The sequence below is a fragment of the Dendropsophus ebraccatus genome, chromosome 5, assembly GCF_027789765.1.
Source record: "Dendropsophus ebraccatus isolate aDenEbr1 chromosome 5, aDenEbr1.pat, whole genome shotgun sequence".
NCBI classification, from domain to species: Eukaryota; Metazoa; Chordata; class Amphibia; order Anura; family Hylidae; genus Dendropsophus; species Dendropsophus ebraccatus.
This window is the reverse complement of record NC_091458.1, coordinates 40,256,020-40,282,146: the sequence shown is the minus strand read 5'-3', so window position 1 is coordinate 40,282,146 and position 26,127 is coordinate 40,256,020. Positions and strand designations below refer to the sequence as shown.

The 26,127-nt window shown below is 41.7% G+C and overlaps 1 protein-coding gene across 7 annotated transcripts in view; it reads right to left on the bottom strand.

The window, feature by feature from the left end:
* Positions 1-26,127, bottom strand: part of NBEA (neurobeachin) — a 453,563-nt gene that overhangs the window by 338,395 nt on the left and 89,041 nt on the right. For all 7 annotated transcript variants that reach the window (XM_069969916.1, XM_069969921.1, XM_069969920.1 and 4 more), the window contains exons 2-8: positions 17,155-17,386; positions 13,148-13,248; positions 12,816-12,911; positions 11,783-11,904; positions 6,646-6,772; positions 3,487-3,606; positions 2,928-3,074 (exon numbers count right to left, since the gene is read on the bottom strand). In XM_069969916.1, the coding sequence (XP_069826017.1) occupies positions 2,928-3,074; positions 3,487-3,606; positions 6,646-6,772; positions 11,783-11,904; positions 12,816-12,911; positions 13,148-13,248; positions 17,155-17,386 (945 nt within the window). The remainder of the gene's footprint in view (positions 1-2,927; positions 3,075-3,486; positions 3,607-6,645; positions 6,773-11,782; positions 11,905-12,815; positions 12,912-13,147; positions 13,249-17,154; positions 17,387-26,127) is intronic.

Sequence of the window (26,127 nt, the reverse complement as noted above, 5' to 3'; positions counted from 1 at the left end):
CTCCAGCAAAATGTTTTGTTTTTGTTTGTTTTTTTTAAATCAACTGGTATCAGAAAAAGCCAGAGATTTTTTTTTTATAGAAGTAAATTACAAATCTCAAGTCTTCCAGTACTTATCAGCTACTGTATGTCCTGAAGATGTATATCTATGTATGACATACAGCAACCGATAAACACTGGAAGACTTGAGATTTTTTTTAATAGAAGTAAATTACAAATCTCTGGCACCAGTTTACTAAAAAAAAAAAAAAATGTGTGCCGCCAAGCATAGTGAAGGTAGCATACATAAAATATCTGCTAGCCATGGTAGGTAAATTAAGGGCCCATAGATCCTACTGGTCACTATACTGACATACCCACAATGGCTTCATGTGTATGCATGGGGCCCGATGATGACTTTGACAGAAAGCTAACCTTGAACCAAAAAAGTCAAAATGACGCACATTAGATATAGCCCTCCACATAATATCTCACACAAAAAATGTGCAAACCAGTTAGTTGTTTAGCTGATACATGCATTTTTCTAGGATGCGATTCTAGAGGTAAAGTCAAACAATAGAAAACTGTAATTGAATGTTGTTGTGCAAAGTGCTACCTGCCATCAATAACATCATTTATTATCTCAGAACCTGGTGGAGACATCCAGGCAACAACTCTCATGATGCTCGCACACCATATGTTATTCAGTGGAATGGTCTACAGCATATATTTAATAACCATATACACAGCTTCTGCGGGTGGGGGAGACGACAAAAAAAAAAAAGGCCAGAAACATGCACTTAATTGACAATGCACAAGTAATCTGCCAAGAACGCACGCAAATCAATATCTGATCAATGTTAATTCAGGACAGGATGGAGAGCCCAGTCTGATGATAATTCTGAGAATTTACTGCAACCTAGTAAATGGCAGGATACTACCTGCATCGCACATATATTCCTGCACACTTCTATATGAGCATTGGAGAAGATGAAATGATGTGTGACCGTGCAAGGAAAATCAATGTTTATATTCTGCAAGCTTATTCCAAGGATGAGCGGGAACAAAATACATTGATCCACAATACTACATGATTCTGCTGCTTATTGGAAGGCCAGTTACTACAACAACAGGGAGACACGGCCTGCACCTATAATTCTATTTAGAGAACCTGCTGGCGCCTAAAGTTTTTGCGTTCTTATTACCACTATATGATTTCTATTATTTGTCTACCCTGGCCATTTAAAGGGTTATTCCCATCTATGCATATTATCCCTTATCTAGAGAATGCGGGAGGGGAACATGCTGATTGGTGAGGGTCCCAACAGTCAGACCTGAGAACATGAAGAAAATTGTATATGATGTGAACATAGAGCACCACGCATGCACGCATGGCCGGTGCCCTATTCATTCCCTATGGGGCTTCCGAGCATTGTCGAGCTCAGCACTCTGCAATGTACAGAAGCCCCATAGATTAGCATACTTCTACTATATTAGTCAATATAGCCCTTACTATCCCTTTAAGACCATGTAATGTACACTTTCCTATGTAAGTTGTTGGTTGGTACCGATTCTCCACTGTGGTGATCCAACTGGTGTAGAAGGATGAAAAAAAATATGAAAATTCTACTTCAAGGAAAAAACTCTCAGGTATCAACCCTACAGGTTATAGGAGTTGTGTTGTGAAGTAAAGTTGGTAAAACCAGATGTGTACCACATACATATAACGTAAAGGAGTACACACATGCCGTTTTTAGTAAAGTAAATTATATCACTACTGTTTTCCTCCACCACAAATCAAATCCATTCATGGTTTTCTCTCTGAACTGTGACCCAGCTGTTACTATACAACAGTAAACACTTCCCACAATCCCCCATGCCTGTAGGCTTAGTGGACACCAACTGCCAGTACCTGCTGGAGATTGCAACTCAACCGAGCATGCCTGACCCACCTTTGTCGTAACCAAGGGCAACAGGTTGGCAAAATAATGCAGTCACATGGGGGATTAGTATGTCTCTCTTTCTCAAGTAAGTCATAAATGCATGTACACTTAAAATAAGTTTCATTTCATATAATGCATCAGTGTAGACCCTTTTTTTTTTTAGTGGGACAACCCCTTTAAAGACCTATACCAGCAGGGTCTCTGCATGTAGAAGGAACATCTAAGGGCCCTACTCCACCGGACGATTATCGTTCAGATTATCGTTAAATCGTTCGAATCTACACGATAATCGTTCGGTTGAAATGCAGTTAACGATTAACGACCGAACGAGAAATCGTTGATCGCTTTATAAGACCTGGACCTATTTTTATCGTTGCTTGTTCGCAAAACGTTCGCAAATCATTCGCATTGAATAAGACATCCTTCGGTCGTTCGCAATAGATACGAACGCAATAGCGAATAAATAGCGAAGAAAAACGATCGCAATTACAATCATAAGTAACGATTATCGTTCCATGGAAATGAGTGAACGTTTTCAGGTCTTTCGCAATAGCGGTCGTTTGAGATCGTTAATAGTTAACGATTATGCAAACGATAATCGTCCGGTGGAATAGAGCCCTAAGAGTTGCTTTAAAATCCTATTCTGTACTGATAAGGAGCAAGAACCTCAAAACAGCCGTCTACAGGTGGATGTGTACATGCCGGCTGATCCCGATTTACAGGACAGCTATCTGTACATGACCGTATGGAGGCAGCCTCTTCCTTCTGGAGGAGGCCTACAGTACCTGGCATCCCTATGTAAGTAAACACAGACCCTGGGAGCTCTCTCGCTCTCAGGAGAGGCCAATATTTTGGTCATAAGGCCAGATTCAGGCTGAAGAAAAGCAAAAACTAACACAACTATGCATAAAAACAGATGGTTTAGTTTCAGTCCTTGCCAGGCTACAAGTTAGTAACTGTATTAACTATTTGATCCCTGTCAAAGCAAGATGAACAAACTTCTCACCTTATACCCAGGACCAAGCTGATGTATAGCAAAGATCTGCGCAGGGTTCAGGGCCTCGATGAACACATACACTGCTCCAAGCTGACCACAAAACACTCTGTTTGCGTCGGCTGTCTCTGATGAACCAAGGAAGCATTTATCATAGCTCTGGAAAAAAATACACTATATTAACAAAAACATAAAAAATTCAACAAATGTTTTTGTTTTTAAACAACATTTCCTGTGGGCCATTACAATGTTTAACATTAAATTGCTGTAAAGAAAAAAAAGTTGTAATACCACACACAACCTGAGGACAGATGTGGCGCTGTGAAGAAAGCAGTTATTTTTTTTTTAAATCCTGGATGGCCCAATATTATCCATCGTGTTAGAAATCCAGGATAACTACTTTAAAAATTATACTACAAAAATCTGTCAGTTTATGAATTTCCATCCTACAGACTAAGGCCCAGAATTGTTCAGGTAATGTGATTACATTGTAGAGGAGGTATGGTGAAGCTTTACTGACTTCCAGGATAATCTAGCACATGGGCTTAGTGTCCTTGTGATAAATACTCACGTCGTTGGTGTTGACATGCCACGCCATGTCCCCATAAGATACTAGCTGGCCATTTACATAGCAGCGGATTTCACTGTTCCTCCAGCGGTTGTAGATGTGAACAATGCTGATCATGTACCACTGGAACCAAAGAGATTAACCGTGTTAGCACAGAATATGGCCGAGTATAAATACATGTGTCACCTTCATAGGAGAAGTATTACAGTATTTGCATATTTTTCTGGCTTTGCAGTCAGTCGGGATTAGCTGGTTACATTATTTTTTACTATATAACATATAGCAATTCAATGCTCAGAGGAAGGCAGAGGGTTTAGATGCTATAGCTTTGTCGGTCTTTTATCCATGACAAAAGGCTGGGCAAATGGTATAAATAAAACAGCTCCTGCTCTGCTGCGTACAAATGTGATTTACTTATAAGTCCTTTTTATCATTTACATAAACTTTTCATGCATTGCATAGGCAAGACAAACAATTTGATCGGTCAGGGTCTCTGTGCTGAAACCCCAACCGATCACTAGATATAGCTCTTCTCAGCTCACTGCACAAGATCTGACACCCCACTAAGTCTATGGAACCCGAGTTGGATCAAGAAGCAGCAGCCATGTGCTTTTCCCAGCTATATCAAACAATCAATAAGGTTCTCAGGACAGAGACCCCAACCAATCAAAACTATTGTTTCCGATGTGTTAAGAGTTTATTTAAAATGACAGTAACGCTTTAAAAATTACATGTGGTTAATTTTACTGTCATATACTCTTTATGTAACCAACTAAAGTGGATGTCTGATACCAAAAGATTTTGACACACAAACTGGCATAAAAACAGGAGGAAAAAATTGATACTCACCTTACCCATGTTACACTGCATCCGCAGTGACAGTTTCTAGCAGTGGCTGAGTAGTGCTAATCAGCCAATCACTAGCCCTAGCAGTGACCTGCTTTAGTCAGTGATGAGTGGACGCTTTCTGTGTGTTAAAATGAAAGTAAGAAGCCAGAACCATGAACAATCGGTACAGATGAAGAGGGGATCAGGAGAGGTAAGTATCCATTTTTATGCCAGCCAAAGCCCAAACTGCCCAATTTCCTGGTGCTAGAAAACTTTTTGAAAGCGAAAATGTGGTAGTCTGTATTCCATTGCCAATTATTACTCCATTACAGCCCCCCCAATAACTTCAAGTAACTGCAATGCTCTTGTCCTCAGCTTTGGTGTAGTATTGTAGCTCAGTGTCATTGACGTAAATGGAGATGTAATACCACCCAAGGACAGGTGTAGTGATTTATTTATTTTTTGGGGAAGAAAGCTATGTTTTTCTAATCCTGGATAACCCCCATTAACTTTTTTTTTTTTTTTTAGAGATGTTTTATTCAGATGCGTTAAACAAGCTGGAAGTCTTGTAGACCGAGTGAACGTGACCGGGTCGCAGCTCCACTGAATCTGTAACATGACAGACATTGATAACTTTCTGTAAGAAAATTAGGAAGGAGAGGTTTGCGGCACACATGGCTGAGCCTTGAAGGGAAAGGATTTTACAAAGGTTCGTGAAGGTCTGAAGCGCTGTAAAGTAAAAAATTTTTGCTGAAGTATTCACTATAATACTTCCACCATCACACCTGGACTCTGAGGGAGATCCCTTTTGGGGGGATTAAAAATAGATGAAAATCCAAAAATGTTGCAGTAGTGTGCATGCTTGGCGTTTACCTGGCCACTATTCTCTGTAGAAAAGCCCTTTAGGATCGGTTAGATCTAGAGATGAGCGAACCTGGAGCATGCTCGAGTCCATCTGAACCCGAACGTTCGGCATTTGATTTGCGGTGGCTGCTGAACTTGGATAAAGCCCTAAGGCTATGTGGAAATGTCATTGGCTGTATCCATGTTTTCCAGACAACCTTAGGGCTTTATCCAAGTTCAGCAGCCCCAGCTAATCAAATACCGAATGTTCGGGTTCGGATTGACTCGAACCCGAACCTGGTTCGCTCATCTCTAGTTAGATCAAATGGTTTGCATACAGTTAATGTGAGTTTAGAGAACACCGAACCCTTCTCAGCAGGTACAATTACTGCCTCATCAATCAGCTATTCAACCCCCCAAGGGAGCAAGTGCTGACGTTCATTCATTATGACCAATGTGAAAAGGAAACGCAAAACTCAATTGATATAACTTAAGAATTTCAGATCCTCTGGTTCATAATTTAGTTTGTGTCATGACTCTAAAACCATTCTAAAGCATATATCACAATCACAGGATGTTATCCAGAGACATGCTATTAAATATTTCTACTGGAATTAGCCTAGACTAATGAGTTCATGGGGAAATTAAATGAAGGAGCCTGATGTATAGCATTGTGCTTGTGACATCCTTTAAAAGAATGACATAGGGTGAAAGAGACAGACAAGTAGTGAAAAGAAAACAGACAGCAAAAATGCAGAAAAAAAGGATAGTGCAACAGAAGGTGAGCAACAAGCACTAAAGAGGTGAGTGAAGGTGCAATAAACTGTTCTAAAAACTGTTGAATGGAAATCAATAAAATAATAAATAAAACAAACTAATAATAATATAAATAATATAATAATATATAATAATAATATAAAACTCTCGGCATCAGATTCCCGCTGTCTGGCCGCTCCGTGCAGTGGGTGGATACAGCAGGAGGACCGCCTGGAAAACTGGGATACAGCCTATGGCTATGGGTGTATCCCAGTTTTCCAGGCGGTCCTCCCGCTGTATTTACCCTCTCCACGGAGTGGGCAGACAGCGGGAATCATTGCCGAGAGTTCGGGTTTGTACGAAACCGAACCTCGACAGGTTCGAACCATCCCTAGTTGTTGAACCTGAATCTAATGAGTTGTCCATTAATTTAATTGTTCTGCTTTCCAAATTCTGATTCTCAAGAGAAATCTGGAACAAGACTTTTCTGGGGAAGCTGAACACTTGGGAGGCAGAACAACTTTTATAAGACAAAATTAATCAATGCCCGATGCATTACAGTCAGATTTTGTGAATCTTACTGTAGATTCACCAGCCTTAGATGTGTTCTAATTTCTGTTCCTGTTTGCAGTACTGAAATAAACCCTGCTAATAAATGAAAGGAATATTTTCATAAGGGAAAAGAGAAAGCTGCTGATTCTTGACCCAGTGGCTGGTTCATTTCTTCTCATTTACCTTGCGTGGCTGGAAGTCGTACTTCACACAGTGCTGGAAACCTTTTCCTTTTGACTTCAGGGATGTGACTATCAAACAATTTCCCACAAAATGTGCAGAATAACCAACACCTTTACTTGTGCGAAAGCTACAAAAAAACAAAAAATCAAGAAGGTATTATTTTTAAGAAGGTTTTTGACAATGATAATAATAATAAAAAAAAGTCTGAACAGTTCCTTTCATAGACAGGTGGCAGCAGAGAGCACTGTGTCTCACTGTAAAGAATACACCCCTTCCTGCAGGACATACAGCAGCTAGTAAATACTGGAAGACTTTTTTTTTAAATAGAAGTCATTTGAAAAAAAAAATCTCCCACAACAACTCCAGTTTAAAAGCCCTAATGGCATAGATCACATTGTAAGTAACTATTGATATTTTATGTGGAATCTGCACTAAAATTGTGCAACAAATACATTACGTACGTAAAAATTAAAAGCAAAAAAAGCTGCACAGTGATTCACAACAGTTCTTTAGAAGATGAATTAGAAGGAATACCATGTTAACATGAATTAGATTCATGAATAGATTCCCACCGTGACACAGCATTACCATATGGCACTAGTACTATGGGCTGTTGTACAATAGTCTGGGGCTCACAGTCAGCCTTCAGGCTGATGTGAACAGCGGCGAGTGATCTCGGGACCAATCTACAGAACCAGTTGTGGGAAATGGAAGAACATTACTATAGTTGTCTTTTCTATCAATATCTAATGTGGTTAAACAGGCCTACCAACTACTTCTAGATATAACAGTAGGAAACACCTTTTTAAAGGGAATGTCTGATGTATTTTATGGATAGAATTGTAGTACCATTAACATGTTGTAAATTTATAGAAGGGAAATCATGTGTTTGTTCTGTTTTTTATTTGTGTGAGTGATCTTTTTTCCATTCTGATTTTTCTCTGGGGGTGGCCATATTGGAGGCACACACTTCCTTCCTGTATTTTTGTATAGACATTACAGCAATGTGTGTGCTGTACGGCAGGTGAAATGTCTTAGGTTGCTAGTGTCTCTAGTAGTTAGTACTGGAGCGTGACCCCACCACCATCCCAGATGCATACCAGCAGTATTTCTAAAGTATAGTGTTGTTAGGCTGGGTTCACACTGCGATTTTTGCAATCCGTTTTTTGCAAAAACGGATAAAAAAAACGGATGCATTTCTGTGCATCCATTTTGATCCGTTTTTCCATTGACTTCCATTGTAAAAAAAAAAAAATGATCCCTGTTTTTTTTAGCGGACACAAAAGTAGTGTCAGCTACGTTTTTGTGTCCGTCAAAAAAAACGGATCCGTTTTGATCAGTTTTTTTTACAATGGAAGTCAATGAAAAAACGGATCAAAACGGATGCACACAAATGCATCAGTTTTTTCATCCGTTTTTTTGCAAAAAACAGATGAGAAAAACAGGATTGCAAAAACGCAGTGTGAACCCAGCCTCATCTGGCCTTACATACACCCTCAGTGAGTAGGTCCTTCTATTGTATCTATTAATAACAAGACGACTCTGCTTCACGGTCCTTGCTACCACCTGTTTGGTTAACCGCAGCGTGAGGCAGAGAGTCAGATCCAGAAAGGATACCCAAAATCTCTACTGCTGGTGTCTATTATCCCTCTTTCACACTACAATGTATACTCAATTATGCCCAGTCTGGCAGCCATGTTGCTTTGCAAAATGCAAGGGGCAGAAGTGTTGTGGCACCAGGTCTTGCTTTAAAGTGAATCTGTCAGCAGCAATTTGTGTTCCAAACTGCTAAAGCGGTTAGATAGCGGTTGAGACAAGGAGACACATGGTACCTTTCATACATCTGTCTGTGCTTCCAGAATGTAGAAAAATGGTTTTATTCTACAGTACAAAGTCAAAGAGGCTTTCCTGAGCTCTTGACCTCCTTACTCCCCTCTCCTGTACTTGACCCTTCCTGGTACTCAGCTTCCAGCTGTCAATCAAGCAAGGGAAGGGGAGAGAAGAGAAGAGACAATCCAGCTTGAAGCTATTCAGGAGCCTCTTTGACTCCTTGTACCAGAGAATAAAAGTATTTTTCTACATCTTGAAAGCACAGACAGATATATAAAAGGTAGCATGTGTCTCCTTGACCTAAATGAGGCTCCACGGGCTCCTTTTTTTGCATATTCATGTTTCTCAGGGGGCAATGCACCTAGGATTTCACTGCATTGGGCGCTTTAACTAGCAGCCGGCAGTGTTATCTTTGGCTGGTCTCCCTGAGATCAGTGATCTGTTTTTCTTATGGCTTTACTGGGCATTGCTCCCACCTAGCCAGAATCCTGCTCCACACTGATGAGGGGCAACACCCCGAAACAGCTGTCTGTGGATGGATACCTGGCCTTGGTTTTTCTCTTGTCATTACTTTGACTTATAGGGCCACTTAATATGGTGGTTTTGGTAGTTTCCCTACAGAAGCTACCCCTTGGCTGGGTCCTTCATGGAGGGATATCTGGCTAGTCCTGTGTTTCGAGACTCTTAAGTAAGGGCTCCACAGGCTTCTTTTTTGCCTATATTCATGTCTCCCAGGGAGCAATGCACCTAGGATTTCACTGCATTGAGAACTTTAACTAGCAGCCGGCAGTGTTATCTTTGGCTGGTCTCCCTGAGATCAGTGATCTGTTTCTCTAACGGCAGCCTAACAGTGTCAGCAGTTTGGAAACCTTTCATAGAATACAAAATGAGAAAATTAGATTTCAATTTAGTAAAAAAATTTTTTAAAAATGTATATTATATATATATATATATATATATATATATATATATATATATATATATATTACTATGCTGGCACTTTTTTATTTTATTTTTTTTGCTTTTGTTGCTTACTTGTCAGCTTTGCTCTGTGAACTGGAGTGGAATAAGCAGCATGTCTTCACTATTGCCTTGCAGCATTAAGGTCCTGGGTTTGAATCTAACCAAGGACGATGTCTGCATGGAGGTCAAATATTCTCACATACAGGTATTTTGTTTCTTACCCAAACTCAAAGGGTGTGGCTAATAGGCCTATCTCGAGGATAAGCCATCAAACACTGATTGGAGGGGATGCCATCAACCTGAATGGGAGCTAAGCTGCAGTAACGCAAAGCCCCTGATTACAGAGCCAATAGAACTAGCTGCTTCCGAGTACATTTACTGTGTAGTGCAAGCTCCAAATAGCAGATGGGGGGGTGCTGGGTATCAGTCCCCCAACAATGAGCAATTGATGGCTTACTCTGAGGACACAATCAATGGTATTAGCCAGGAAAACCCCATTAAATTAGAGTTTATACTGAAAGCCCTAAAGACAGACATAACCCACAGGAGTGATGTGTGTACAGTGCTGCGGAATATGCTGGATCTAAACTGTATATAGTAGTGTTTAGGCACATGACCCAATGTCTCCTTGACTGAGGTTTTCTATAAGACCTGACAAATAACTTTACAATAAATCCCCTAAGTATAAAAATGGAAATAGCGTTGTGTTAATTTCCCTCATACAAGAAGCTTTCAGCTCAATAATGTGAAATCCTGGGATACGTTCAGCAGGCATCTTACTAGCTGCAGGCGGCTGAATGATGCATTAGGTGCGGTATACACGGGATCATATTATAGAAAATGTAATAGAAAAAATGTAAGACCTGAAGTGCAATAAATGTAAATGGAGAAATGCCATCCTGTCCTGGGCTCGTAAAGGTCAAAAAGGAAAATAGAATAAAACACCCAGAATAGGGAGACACAGGCACTACCTACGATAGACCATGTATATGTGAGTGTATAGGAATAAAAGTGTGCGTGTTATGGGGGCAGTGACATCATATGTATTCTAGGCAGAGCAGCATATATAACTGAGAAAAACAGTATAGTAATATTAAAATATGAGGACTAATGTCATAAAATAGGCAAAAAGTTCCTTCGGCCTAATTATAACCCAGAACTGAAGGACAAAGGTTTTCCCAGTTGGCAAAGTCCTGCCCAGAGATAATTTTTTGATCACAGGGGTCTGGCGTCTGGGACTCCAATCTAACAGGAGACTCAGCTCCACATTTTTGAGGGGCCCAGTGGTCGGATCCCTCTATGATCAGTTGGGGTAACTTTGCAAGTTGGGAAAAATCTTTTTAAAAAATACTTTAATATTTTATAGAGGTTCTATTATAGAACACAATGCATCTTCTATCTGGCAAACGTGACCCCTATGTTGTGACTGGTATGACCCCAATAGAGACAAAACCCTGTTAGAGACTGCCCATCAAGTTTAAAGGAGTTATCCAGAGAAAATATTTTTCTTTCAAATCAACTGGTGTCATAAAGTTACATAGATTTGTATTTTAGCTTTATTTAAAGCGACTCTGTACCCACAATCTGACCCCCGCAAACGACTTGTACCTTCAGATAGCTGCTTTTAATCCAAGATCTGTCCTGGGGTTCGTTCGGCAGGGGATGCAGTTATTGTCATAAAAACAACTTTTAATCCGGCAGCGCTGTGTCTAACGGCAGGGGCTTACATTTGTATATGCATTAGGCTGGCACACCCTCTCTGTCCTTCCTCCCCACCCTCCTCATTATTAGGAATGCTCCAGGCGGATTGCTTCCTATTCCCCACCTGTGTGTATAATAAACATGGGCTGGATCGTTAATACACCTGTGCAAAGCTCAAACAGCAGTAAATGTTCCTGGATCATTCCTAAAGATGAGGAGGGTGGGGAGGAAGGACGGAGAGGTGGCGCCAGCCTAATGCATATACAAATGTAAGCCCCGGCCATTAGACACAGCGCTGCCAGATTAAAAGTTGTTTTTATGACAATAACTGCATCCCCTGCCGAACGGATCCCAGGACAGATCTTGGATTAAAAGCAGCTATCCGAAGGTACAAGTGGTTTGGGGGGGACAGATTGTGGGTACAGAGTCGCTTTAAAAATCTCAAGTCTTTCTAGACTTATCAGCTGCTGTAAATAGAAGTAAATTACAAATCTATATAACTTTCTGAAACCAGCTCATCTGAAAGAAAAATATGTTCGCTGAAGTACCCCTTTAAGCTAGATAAAAGCAATTTTACTACACAAAATTTACTGTCTATACAAAAACACATAGAACAGTACAATCACATTGAATATTCACTTACCAATAGAGGTAAGGTTTATCCTTGTCAACATTTATATTATTTAAAGGATCCATACGAAACCATGTGTTCAATGTGAAACCATTCTGATAAGGCCACTTGGCAATAGGAGGCAGTGCTATTGCCTAGAATGAGAAGAGAAGAAATAACATATATAAGACGGCAACACTGTGGGGCAAGTTTACTAATGTTCTCAACTTGACCTCGTCGTAAAATGTGCCACTATTTGGCGCATTGTGGAAAATATAATGTTAGATATTTTTAGACAAGGCAACAAGACAATAAAGGTAACGACTGGAGGAGGCAGCTACTATACATGCTGTGTTTCCCCAAAAATAAGACAGTGCCTTATATAAATTTTGGCTCAAAAACAGGCACTATGGGAGGAGATTTATCAAACTGGTGTAAAGTAGAATTGTCTTAGTTGCCCCTAGCAACCAATTAGATTTCACCTTTCATTTTTCCAAAGAGTCTGTGAGGAATGAAAGGTGGAATCTGATTGGTTGCTAGGGGCAACTAGGACAATTCTGCTTTACACCAGTTTGATAATTATCTCCCTCTCTTATTTTCGGGGTATGTCTTATTTTCGGGGTATGTCTTATTTCTCTCCCGCCAGCCGGGGGAGAGAAATAAGACATCCCTCCTAGACCTCCCTGGAATACTTACAAGAGGGCATCAGCAGTGGGACGCGCGGCGGGACGTATGGCACCATGTGTCGGGACGTGCGGAGGATGTTGGAGCACATGGACCAGGCTGCCTGCGGCGCCGGCTGTAAAGATCTACGAGGGGATTAGGTGAGTCCTGGCAGCCTTATTTTTGGCGGGTACCCTAGTTTAGAGAAGGGGTGCCTTATTCTCGGGGGGATGTCTTACTTTAGGCAAGTTGGGGTGTCTTCTTTTAGGAAGGAGTCTTATTTTCAGGGAAACTAAGTATATACACTATAAGTAGTTTCTCCATCGCTGTCAGTAAGACCTACTTAATACACAGCACAAATACTTTACCCTTCCAAGAAGTTTGCAATCAATAAAACACTTACTGCCGCACTCCGTCCTGGGAAATTGAAGAAGGTGTCGGGTCCATGTCTCTGTGGCATCTGATTGAGTACGGATAACAACTTCACTGCATGCCTCGGCTGTCAAAACAGAGAGAGTAGGGAACACTAAGTGAAAGCACTCTCAAACAAATGTCCATAAACAGCAATAGATTACTGAATACTTAATTTAAGATCAGCTATTTGATGTTACTTTATGGAGACGTTCAATCAGCAGGAGGAATACGTTTAATTCTATGTGCCTCCGGAGACCATTGATAGTAACCTCAAGCTCGGAAGCATTATTATAGAGAGTGTCGGTCCTGACCGCAGCTTACCCAGATTCCATTTTCTCCCCGTAACATACTGAAGAGAAGCTTCAGCTCCTTGACTGTGATACTGTAGCTGGCGAGCACTCCCAACATGTCAACCAGAAGATCTAAAAAAGATAGACAAAAATAACATTAGTTCAACCTCCACCTGCCAATATATAACCTCTCTCCTGATGCTGGTGGGGTGTCCTCCTGACACTGTTAGAAGATTCAGACATTTTATAAATCTGCTTTCTTTTTTTCCATTATTCTGTTTCAATCCTAAATTTCACAGTTTAATACCCCTGCACACTTTCATGACGACTCGCTGTGAGATCAAAGGGTCAAGAAAGCTTCAGAGGCTGCAACACATCGGGGGGTAACGGACTAGGACAAAATGTAAATCTGACAGCTTCTGTACCAACATAGGGGAAAACGGAAAAAGGATAAAGTTACAGTGAACAGGCCAGGCTGCGGAAAACGAGTGTGCAAGGGTGTAAGGGCCCTATTACATTGGACGATTATTGTGCTAAAAATCGTTATATCGTTCGAATGTAAACGATAATCGTTGTGTGTAATTGCAGGCAACAATCGAAAAATCGTTTGTACGTCATTATCATGGATTTAGATCTGTACCTAAAATTATCGCTAATAGTGGGCTGTAATTCCACATTTGTTTGCTCACGTTCCGCATTTGTTCACTAATCGTTTAGTGTAATTGCACATTGTTCATTGTTTTGGTGGGATCAGAAGGAATAAACGATCATAGTAACGATAGCAATAACGATCGTAACTAACGACCATCGTTCTGTGTAATATGGTGAACATCGTTAAAAATCGCTCCATGTAATAGGACCCTAAGGATGTAGAAAAGTAAACATTGGGTCACCCCAACAGACATAAAGGGGTATTCTCATCTCAAGATAGAGGATAACAAGGTGATTGGCAGAGGTATGACCACTGTGATCACCACCATTCCAGAGAATGAATCGTTACTGAAATGAATGGTGGGCGCAATAGCTTGACAAACATTGCAAAGTTTGCCAATGTTCTGTGGCCCCATAGAGAATAAATGGAGCACTGGCTACACACCATTTGTTCTAAGGATCGAAGGGACTTCCAGTGGTCGGACCCACATGATCAACTTGTTTGCCAAACCGTGTATATAACTAAAAACCTCACATCCGAATAGAGTGGTGGTCATTCCCATATCCTGCGGCTCTAATCAAGCACTATGGAAGTATAGTGCTTGGCTACCCTTGGTATTCCCGTAGACTCTGAATAAAATAGTAACACGTAAGCTCCACCGTAAGGATCTAGCATGGCCAAAAAGGCTTATAGTTATAATAGAACCGTAGGACTTTGTGTGGCTCGTGGCAACCCATTGGCTCTCCATAATTGTGTCAAGTCAACATCATGACAAAGAGAGCTCCCCTTCCTTTAACAATGGCATTGAGGAAGCTAAAGAGCCCAAGAGTCCTTGTAACACAGACAGAGGCCTTGCCTGAGTGTATATGTGTGAATGACATAGGGAATGACGGCAGGGAATCGATGTGCTGCACTACAAAGGCAACAATTTTACTATAAGCTCCACCAATGGGCTCATACTTTCGCAATAAAGAATTTTATAGAATGTTTATAAATATAAAAGCCAGGATATATCTTCACAAGTAGCATCGTTTTCCTAGAACAACCAATCACAAGCTCGATAAACCTGGGTCCATGTATAAATCAGGTTATAAAAAAAAAAAAATAATAATTTAAATGCAAAATACCTCATAGCTAAGTGTCTGTACATGTGCGGTGACCTCAGCCCTGCCGAGTTATGTTCTGATAGTGAACAATGAGCTAAACCAGAAGGACTGGACCGCTCCCGCGCTATTCGCCTCCTACACATTCTGTGGACACAGGAGAGAATCCACTGACCTGTACAGTCAGATTGATGAAACTTCTACATTCCTCCCAGCGCACATTCCAGAAACCCAGTCATATTTCAGATAACTCCTGCTTAGTAAATTCACATCATATTAACAGTAAAGGGGCCGGTGTATCCCTGCTGACCTGACCTATGGGCAGCGACACAATCATGGGTGAAACATCACAGGCACAGGGCAATGATTGACTGATCACCTTTATGTACAGTGACGTCAATACAGGAGCAGCAGTGGAGGGGTGGCAATCACTTTTTAAAGGATGAGAGGGGGAAAAAAAAATAATGAAAACCTGCACAGTGTGTGTGTGTGTGTGTGTGTGTGTGTGTGTGTGTGTGTGTACAGTGAACTTGCCTTCAAGTACTGTGCACAGTATATTGCTACATAGTCCAAGTATAGCCTGCCCAGTGTACATGTATTGCAAATCGCACACTAAATCTGCTACAAAATTCCAAAAATATTATTTCCTAAAGGAGAACCTGTTGCCATTTTCATGCTGTCTAAGTCAATGGGACAGTCCTCGGCAGCTTTTCCCCACCCTGCCGTCCTTAATCGATAGATCCCTGTTTGGGTAAAGGTAGAGATCTATGAATCAAAGCTATCAGGACTGGGACCGTCCCAGTGACCACAGGTTCTTTTTAATGTCTATTAAAAGTCAAAGTCAAGCAGGAGAAGTTGTTAGCTACTTCCTCCCTGCAATCGGTCGATTTCGATAATAGTCAAAGGCGGCTATAATCACACAGAATTATATAAAAGAGATTTAATACATGAAATGATACTTCGCTGCAGTTACAGATGGTACAGCTGAAGTGTTGTTCCACAATAAAATGGAGAGTCCCATTGTATATTATGCTCTAATATACACCCATCTTCTTCAATGGCACCTTCCATTCATGGTCCCAGCTGGGGCTGGCTAGGAGCTACATACCCCATGCTTTTATGGTAAGTTTGGGTGGGGGTGATGTGCCTCCAGAAATGTCTATGTAGACCAGTGAGGACCATGAATAAAAGTTTCCTAAGATTTGCACATATGTATCAAGCACAATATGGTTTCACAATTATAGCTCCATGACTTGGACAGCTGGCATAACAACTGTATCCTCCAATGTTACCATTATTGGGGAGGTTTATGGCTGACCATTTGATAATCCCACAGACACAGCCAAATACAAAACCATTCCACATAAACATCCAGCTAAGATAGACAGACAGACAGACAGACATATAGATAGTACAGGACATAGATAGACAGCAACAATTAAGACATTCCTTCACAAACTCCTTCATCAATCACATAAATAATGGTGCGTTTACACAGACAGATTTATCTGACAGATTTTTTAAGCCAAAGCCAGGAATGGATTTGAAAAGAGGAGAAATCTCAGTCTTTCCTTTATGACCTGGTCCCTGTTTATAGTCTGTTCCTGGCTTTGGCTTTGAAGATCTGTCAGATAAATCTTTCTGTGTAAATGCACCCTAAGACACTTCAATTTTGTCAAATAACTCCATCAGGTTACAATTCATTAAAATCACTAATGAATTGCACATCCTTCTTATTAAGCTTGTTAAAAGCTAAATTTTTATCTAAATTGTAACCTTTGTGGAGGGGTCTTTATGTGCTTAATGTATCACTTTGTTCTGAAATTCAACCAAGGTCTGTGCTTGCAAAATATCGGAAAGTCATTTGGCATTAAAGGGATTTTCCCGGGCAAAACTTACTGATGGACTATCCACAGCTTAACATTGACGGATGCCAACACCCACCACTCAGGAAGCAGTGGTCTCAGTTAACTATGTGGTGGCAGGACCTGGTTACTACAGCTCAGCTGCCATTTACTTGAACAGGAGCTGAGCTGTAGTGACTTGTAGCTATAGTGAAAGGAGAAGAGATTGCTTCCAGCTCCTGTTACTGTGTGGTGCGGGCACTGAACAGCTATTCGGCAGCGGGTGTTGGCACCAGGCTGATCAGTGACTGATGTCCTATGAATCCTGTGGATGGCTCAATGGTATGTTTTGCTCTGAAAACCCCTTTAACCAAAGCACATAAAGTGATCTTTAGTATCATAACCCAATACAAGAGACTGGAGGAACGAACTACAATACCTGCGATCATGTCATCTACAGAGCTCATCTTCAGCAGGACTTGCTCGATGAGGCCAACTTCAGTGCTGGTCTGCAGGTTACGGACACTCTTCCGTAGAATAGCTGTGAACATGCTCCAGATTTCGGCCTGGCACGTTACATCACAGTGCTCCAGCAGCTCCGACATGCAGGTAATGCTCTCTGCATCCTGAATGATAAAATTCATCTCCAGATCAAATTCTCCACCGACCAGCTGGAAAAGAAGAAAAAGAAGAACAGTAAATAAATAATGTCCTGCAACCTCAAACTACACAGTACGTCTACAGGAATACTTAGAAGACGTGCCGCAAAATCCTAATAATAAAGTAATATCACCTGAGGAGATGCATCAACTTAAATTAATATTTGCCATTTCATAACAAAAGTTACTGATCACAAGCACCATCTTTACAACTTTTTCACTACTCACACCAGTGTCTAAAAAAAATAATAAAAAAAAAAAGTGTGTGGGGTAATAAAATTCAGCCCCATTCACTTCAATGGAACTGTGCCGCTAAACTACACCCAAACTGAAAACAGGAGTGGTGCTATTTCTGGAAGCAAGTGGCCATGGTCACTAAGCCAGGATTATTTCTTTAGGGAGCGTTCACACCTACAGGATCTGCAGCAGATTTGATGCTGTGTTCAGTTATTTAAATGAAATCTGCTGCAGAAAATCAGCTGCAGATCCTGTAGGTGTGAACGCACCCTTAAAGAGGATGTACCACCAGGTTACCATGTACCTGAAGCCACGGATCCAATGGCGCCGACACGGAGAAGCCGATGCCGCAGTCCGTTTTCCGGACCGAGGCCTGGTTCCCATGCACGGCGCCATTCTATGCACTGGAACCGGCCACTGCTCAAGCACTGGAGGTAGGCCGGCCCGCCCCCAGTGGGAAGGAATTCCCTCCCCTGTATGACGTCATAAAGGGGAGGAAATTCCCTCCCACTAGGGGCGGGCCGGCCTACCTCCAGTGCTTGAGCAGCGGCCGGTTCCGGTGCATAGAACAGCGCCGTGCACGGGTACAGAGTCACTTTAAGACCAGCATACAATATTCCAGTCTGTAGTAAATTTGCCCATTTGAGTGTCCCTATAGCATTAGATTGCCATGGGTTTAGTGGATTGGATTGCAGCCATCCTACCATATCTGCTTGGCACCTGAAGAGGACTTCAAGCCTGCGGACAATTCAAAGTGGGATCATCCTGCTTCAAGGGCTCACACACTGTCCTATTGTTCCTGGTTTTGACTCTTGATCCTGACCTCAGGCCTCTTCCTGGATACTGACTACTGTATGCCTGGTCTCTTGGATCCTTAGTCTCATCCCTGTAATTCTGCTCGCGGCTCTGAGCTTTGACTCTGTTCCTGACTATGGCCCCGTCTTATCCAGTCGCACCCTTGTGATAACCCTTTACTCCATTCCTGACTGCATTGCTGCTGCTTCGGTGCTACTGCCACCAATATGTCACTCTATTCTAAGGACCACAACCTTCAGAACCTCCTCCAGCCATTCCTCTTTGCAGGGGGGAAAACAGTGATCCCTTGGATTTGGCACTACAGTTTACTCACCATCAGATTCTTTGCTCCTTAGAGAGTCCACATTTTAGTATGTTTCTATAACAAGAGCTTGAATGCCTTCAATACTTTTTTCCCACTATGTTCACACACAGTATTTCCGTCAGTCTTTTGGTCACTGTTTTTCAACCAAAACCAGGAGTGGAATTCACATGGGAAAATTATAATGAAAAGATTTGCACAGTTTCTGTGTTTTCAACCCATTCCTGGTTTTGGTTGAAAAAATTCTGACGGAAATACTATGTGTGAACATGGCCTAACAATGCGTTTCTGATTCATTACACAGATGAAAGGACTGAGGGTTATTAAAGTGTTCTCATTCAGTGATGACCATCTAAGTACCATACTGACAAAGCACTGGCACTGCTACATTTGGACCCTTTATGCCAAGTTGGCGTGGTCAAGAAGTATGGCAACAAGTTGTTCCCCTGAAATGGAACAACTGGGTCATATAATGAAAGACATTCTCCGTAACATACTATTAGAATACAATTATCCATCAGTCTTCTGTAACCTATCGCAGTAGTCGTTACACAGAGTCCCAGGTGAAGAAGCATTAGTCGCCTTCCACTGTCTATACAGAGAATCAATATAGCAGCACAGCCGAATATAAAAGACACAAGGTCATTCCTGGATGGCTCGGAGAAGAAATCTCATTTGTGTACACAATTAATTCTCCTAAAAGCTTTACAAATAACTGAATGTAGATGATAATTGCGGTGGGAGAATGCATCCAACTAACCAATTAACCTTGTAACGTAGCACGAGTCAGAGAGAGAAGGAGAAGATGGGGCGACCTGGCAGATCTGTTCACTAGTGAACTATAGCCGCATCAGTACAAAGAAAACAAACAGAAATGAGAATTCTTTGTCTTCAATGTAAAGTAAGAATGTGGCAGGCGGCATTGAGCTTGGAAATGGCCAATCGGTCTCTGGGAACCTTAAGGGTCGCTGCACCCTGAGACCTGGATGTAGCCTTCGCTATAGAGCTACAGACATAAGAGCATGTACACCTAGCTGTCTATCCTCCTAATCTGCAGATTAGGTCCTAGCACATCACTTACAACTGTAAGGGCCCTATTACACGGGACGATTACACGGTGCGAAAAATTGTTATATCATTCGAGTTTAATCAACACTCATTCTGTGTAATTGCAGGCAACGATCGAGAAAATCGTTTGTATGTCGTTGATTGTTGATTTAGATCTGAACCTAAAATTATCTTAAATCGTTCGCTGTAATTCCACATTCGTTTGCTCAAGTTCCGCCTTTGTCCTCTAATCGTTCAGTGTAATTGCTTTGTTTTGCTGAGATCAGATGGAGTAAATGATCATAGTAACGATCACAATAACGATCAAAGTAATGATCGTAACTAACGACCATCGTTCTGTGTAATATGGTGACCGATTTCAGGTTAACGATAAACAATCTCGTTTGCGATCGTTCATCACTAGTCGTTAATCGTTAAAAATCGCTCCGTGTAATAGGACCCTAATAAAGTAATTTAGTCAGGTGCGTCTAGACATCAGATGGGAGTCAGTCAGAATTTTTTAGCCTACTAGACGTCCTATAGTGTTACACAGGTCACACGAGCTAGCTCAAAAAGGTACTTCTATCCAGACATTTATAGCATACCCACACAATATGCCATAAATGTCTGACAGAAGCAGGTCCTGACTCTAGGAACAACATGCTTCTCTCTGGCCTTGTGGCAGAAGCAATCGGAAGGGTTGTTTTATGCAGTTTGCATCGTATAGGCTATAAATGCAGCTCTTTAAAACAGCGCTTTAAATATTAACTATTAGTGCCTCTTGCTGGCAAATGTCCCCTGGGTATAAGTGGATATTCTCTCTTTTTAGGATCTATGATTATAAGACCGACATACATGATCTGGTGTCATGGGAGATGTGCTTGGCTACATTACTAGCTGCATAAACTCTTGATGACGTGGGGATCATTAAACTAGCTTGAAGGCAGCCATGCGTGTCCGAAATATTGCTTACCACTTTAAACAGAGCCATAAAGATGGTGATAAGGTGATGAGCCCATCTATCTTTATGAATGTATATATTACGAGCCATCCCGTAAGGCTTTAAAAGACAAATAATTCACTGTATACTTCCTATGGTCTAAGACAGCACTCGGGGATCTGTGATAGGGCTTAAAGGAAAAGTCAGGAGAAAATAAGAATTTGAAAGCAGGCAGGGGGGAACATAATAAACAATCTCTACCTACTTCTCTCTGTGCCCCTTAAGTGCCCCATCACAGGCTTCCCCCCGCCCCCCACAGAGTTCCAACGTCGCCATGACTAGGGGGAGAATGCCTGGCTGACGGATCTCACACTCAACCAATCACTGCACCAGTCAATGATTGGCTGTGCAGGAAATCCATTATCCGAGTCGTGGTGTTACTGGAGCAGGATATCCCTGGGCCCGGCGGGGGTCCCGGAGTAGTGAGACAGCACTATAGAGGCATAAAGAGAGGCAAGTATGGCTTGATTATTATGTTCCTCCCTGTCCGTCTGCTTGAAAATGTTTATTTCCTCCGGACTTCTCCTTTAAGGATTACATTAGGATGGGCTGCACAGTGGCTCAGTAGTTAGCACTGTAGCCTTGCAGCTCTAGGGTCCTAGGTTTAAAGGGGACCTGTCACCCCGGCTGCCGGGGTGAAGCCTGCCCGACCCCCCGGTGGAGCCCCTTGACTGGAGCAGTCATTCTTTATGGGCGTCGGGCTCATCTCTGGGGAGCGTGCACTTGGCTTTCGACGGCGATATCTTGGCGGCGGGATGGGGTGCAGGACCGAGACTTGGAGGAGGGAATAAGTATAAGGGGCTTCACCCTGGCAGCCGGGGTGACAGGTCCCCATTAAATGAGTTTCTATGTGTGGGTTTCCTCCAAGTACTTCAGTTTCCTCCCACACCCAAAACATACAAATAGGTGAATATACATTGTGAGGGGACAGGGGCCAAATTGGCAATGTTATGTAGAGTGCTGCAGAATCAGTTGGTGCTATATAAAGAATCATTATTATAATAAAGATGAAATTGTGCTGGGGTGAAAATAATACTATACAATGCATCTATGCAGTAATAAAGCTATACAGAATGTAAATGAAGTTACAGAATGCCATTCACATACATGGGATACAAACTGTTACCCGGCTTGACACAGATTTCGGCTTCTTGTGTAGGAAAAGTCCAACAGCATCCAGGAGTAGAGTTCAAAATTTATTTGGTAACCAAGTCCACACAAATAGACTTGACAAAGACCTCAGCAGGGGTCGAATTGTTGTATTTATGTAGATTTGGTTACAAAATAAATTTTGAAGACTACTGGTGGATGCTGTTGGACTTTTTCTACACAAGATTCGCATACGTACGAGCGGGCATCCATCCACTATTGCCAAAGCAAGGGACTATTGGTGCTGCTGAACCCTCTGTCTTCTTAAGCACAGATTTTGGCATGTCACACTAGGGAACTGGGCCCAGTTGGTAGAGCAATAATGAACAGTACTACAGCTGGTGACATGGGGTATAATAGGGAAACTCCCAAAGGAGGTTGTGTGGGTTAAGATGGGGTAGGTGCCCATTGCAGGTGTCCTCAGTTGACCATTACAGGCTGTGTTAGCTACAAATTGGAAACCTGTCAAAAAAGACAAGTTGATGTATTACACGACATGCCCACTGCTTGACTGATGGGCCAGACACAGTGTAATTGTCATTACTTTTGGTAATTTCCTGAACATATGATTTACTTGTGCAGGACTTGGTATAAATTTTGAAAATTGACAGAACGTAGTCACAATTACACTATATTTAGTCCATTAAGGTCATGGGCTTCTCAGAGAAAGTTGGAGAAGTTTCACTAATGCAAGTAGTGGTGGAATATTAAATGTGTAAACTTCCATTTAGTGATCAATCCAATATCGAGAGAAGACAGACCAGAGCCGGACTCTGTTTGCATAATGTCCTTAATAAGCCATGAATTTCTTATATTCCTCTTTGGTGTGTTCCAAAGAGCATGCCCACAGATGTTAACCCAAATATCTTACTGCTTCTTATTACCCAGATCACACCCGCGCAGCCGACTGTAGCACAACATACGCTCCAGGAAGGAAACGTGTAGCCTACATTTACTATTATAACAGTAATTATCCTGGAGGCTTGGAGGTACTCCACGGACTGCAAGATTGCGAGTTTACATGTCAATATGAGCTCCCTAGAGTCGCCGCAGTGTACACAGTGCTAAGTTTATACCAAGGCGCATGATAGTAACAGCCAAGTTGAAGGGCTTATTAAAAATAAATGACAATGCCAGACAGTCCAGAGTTCATGGCTGAGATTGATTTCTATTATTCATAGGGTCGTTTAAAAACCTATTGTGATAAACAGCCCATTAACTTTGCTAGGAAAGAATACATCTGCAAGCGCCCGAGGCGGACACAGTATAATTACAAAGTGTGCATTAAAAGTCCTGTAAGTGGGGCGGGGAGCTATATATTTGCACAAGAGGAATGTGGCTGGCATTTTTCGGCACGTTTCTATTACGGCCGGAGATATTACCATGATTTTTCTCCATTCTGTAATGATTGGTGAAATGTCACAGGAATAAACACATTTAGCCTTGGAATTACAAAGGACAATCTGACAAGATCAAATGCCAGGGCTCCGCAGACAGAGAACGGGTCACCGCCGCCACTTCAAGACACTTAATGGTTTTCTGCTTTGTCATTTGTCAAAATCAATTACAATTCCAATAACGGCTACTCTCACTATGTAAGTACACAAGGCCTGATCTCCGCTCTTCTTAGAATAATGTGACTCTGAGGGAAAATCCGTATTGCCAACACCGGTTGGTAAGATTTTACCCATCGCTGGCATATGCTGCACAAATGTTGGGGTTATCCTTCTTGGTTGTCATCTGATCATTAAAACACAAGGGTCTACATATGGTGGTATAGTACATATGGTGGTAGGATTCCTGCTCGGTGTGTAATATATGGAACAGATGATGACTATGGTCAACTAAATCTTTGTAGGTCCTTGTATTGTCTCTATAATACAGAAACCTTAAGGCTTCCTTATAGAGATGAGTGAACTTACAGTAAGGTTGCAAACCCCCAAACGCTCACCATTTTTAGGTAATCCTCAGTTAAAAGTTATTCCCTATCCACAGTATCCATGGGATAGGACATAACTCAAGTCTATTACACGAAGCGATTATTGCCGTATTGCACCGTTACAGACGATAATTTGTAAGGGTAATTTGTGTTATGGAGGACAACGATCAGCAGACATGCACAATATCACCTGATTATGGTCTTTCAACAGGCTGAAAAAGCAACGATCAGCCTAGCAACGACCTGCTGCCGTAGCTCCGTTTAATAGGAGGAGTGGCAGTAGACCGCCATCTCCTATGGGCTCTCCACGTAGCGCCTCACGGCCCCCCAGTCCTTACCAGCTCCCTGTCGACACATGTAATAGTGCTGGCAGCAAGCGGGGAACGAGGAGCAAGCAAGCGCTGACCTGACAGCTGGTCACCCCCTGTAAAAAGGGGCTTAAAGTGTCACTGTTGTGGTTTGATTTTTTTTTGTTTTGTTTTGTTTTTTTTGCAGAAATCAATAGTATAGACGATTTTAATAAACTTTGTAATTGGATTGATTAGGCAAATATGCCATTATCTGCATTCAAAAACCTTTCCCCAGGTCCCCCCCCCCCCTCCACTCTCTCAGTTACTGCTCATTATCAGGAAATCTCGACTCTTTTACTGTAACCTATGGAGAGGGGAGGGGGGAGGAGGGAGATTAGTCGCCAGCAGAGAACAAAGGATTACTCAGTGGGACCTATGTGAAAGCCGGATTTCAGAGGTCAGAGAGGTCAGTGCTGACTTCAGAGGAGATAGCCCAGTGATGTAACTGTAAATTAACTCTTAGTTGTCCTGTTTTGGTGCCTCATCTCCCTCCACCCCTCCTCTCTCCATAGACAACCATGAAGACAGAGGGGATATTTTCAAACTGCTTTTTCATGATAAAAATTCATTTTTCAATTACAAAGTTTCTTAAAATCGCCTGTACTGTAAATGTAAACGACAGTGACACTAAGTTTTACCAGAAATGTCAAGAACAGAGGCCCCCAAGACAAGTGACGGGCCGTATATCCGCAGCGATGTCCTGTTCATTCTTTACACAGCTGCAGAAGATAGCCGAAAGCTGCATCCTTCTATCTCCAGCAGCTTTATAGAGAATGAATGGAGCAGTTGTGCACATGCGTGGCCCACCATTCATATCCTGGGGCCCCTGTTCTCAAGATTGCAGGAGACCTCAGCAGTCAGACCCCTGCCATGTCTTAGTTATGCCCTACCCAGTGGATACTGTGGACAGTGCATAACTACTCCAGATGGGAATTCCCCTTTTAAATATTTTCTGGTTCGTTCACGGATAACAACGTCACAAAAAAAATACTAAATCCACACATTTTAAAAGGCATTACTGCGCATACTGTGTATAATAGCCCCTCAATTCTTGTTAGAGGTCATTTTTGATGGTATGAGTTTGTCCTAATGGAGCTTAGATTTCATCTAATGACCTTTTGGTAGCCACAGGAGACCATACAGCATAAAGTACAGCAAAGCCAAACAAGTCCCATAATGAAATTATACAAATTAAAATGTCTCACTTATAGAAGTTAATTTTCAACATAAAAGACAAAAAGGGAAAAGCATGAAATAAAGAAACGCTATATGAACTCTATAACCAAATTATAACCCATGATAATAAAATTATTATTTTTTTTTTTTTAAATTCAATCAGAATAAACTGTGCTGAAAAATCTCCCAATAACGGACAATGGACATTACTTTTCTAGTGCAAAAACGGATATAGAGGAAATGTTAGCAGTATGGACGCAAGCGTCCAGCAGGTAGCTGGGAGTATATAGCATATTGCTTAGAGCTATATGCGTCTGTATGGTATAAAGGTAAAAAGCTTCCCTATGTGTGAATATAATAGTCAAGAATTAACCCTTTGCCTGTTCTTGTAGTTAATAATGAATTTCATACTTCAGTGTGAACCTGGATGTAATGTTCACAATGTGGTTTCTTTGTGAAGTCTTTGGATTGTCACTGTATAACACACAAAACAACCCCCCTATATTCCAATATCTTGTACAGCTCCTTGAGAAATCCTTATTGATTACTTCTTAATGTCCATGCTTTATTAAAGGAAACCTGTCATCACTTATCATGCTGCCTAGGCTACAAGTCATTGGGATGGTCCCTGGTGGCTTTTGCCCCACCAGCCTTGATTGATAGATCCTTTGCTATACCCAAACACAGGGGAAATCTATCAATGAAAGAACATAGGGCAGGGGGGTAGCCTGTAGAAAG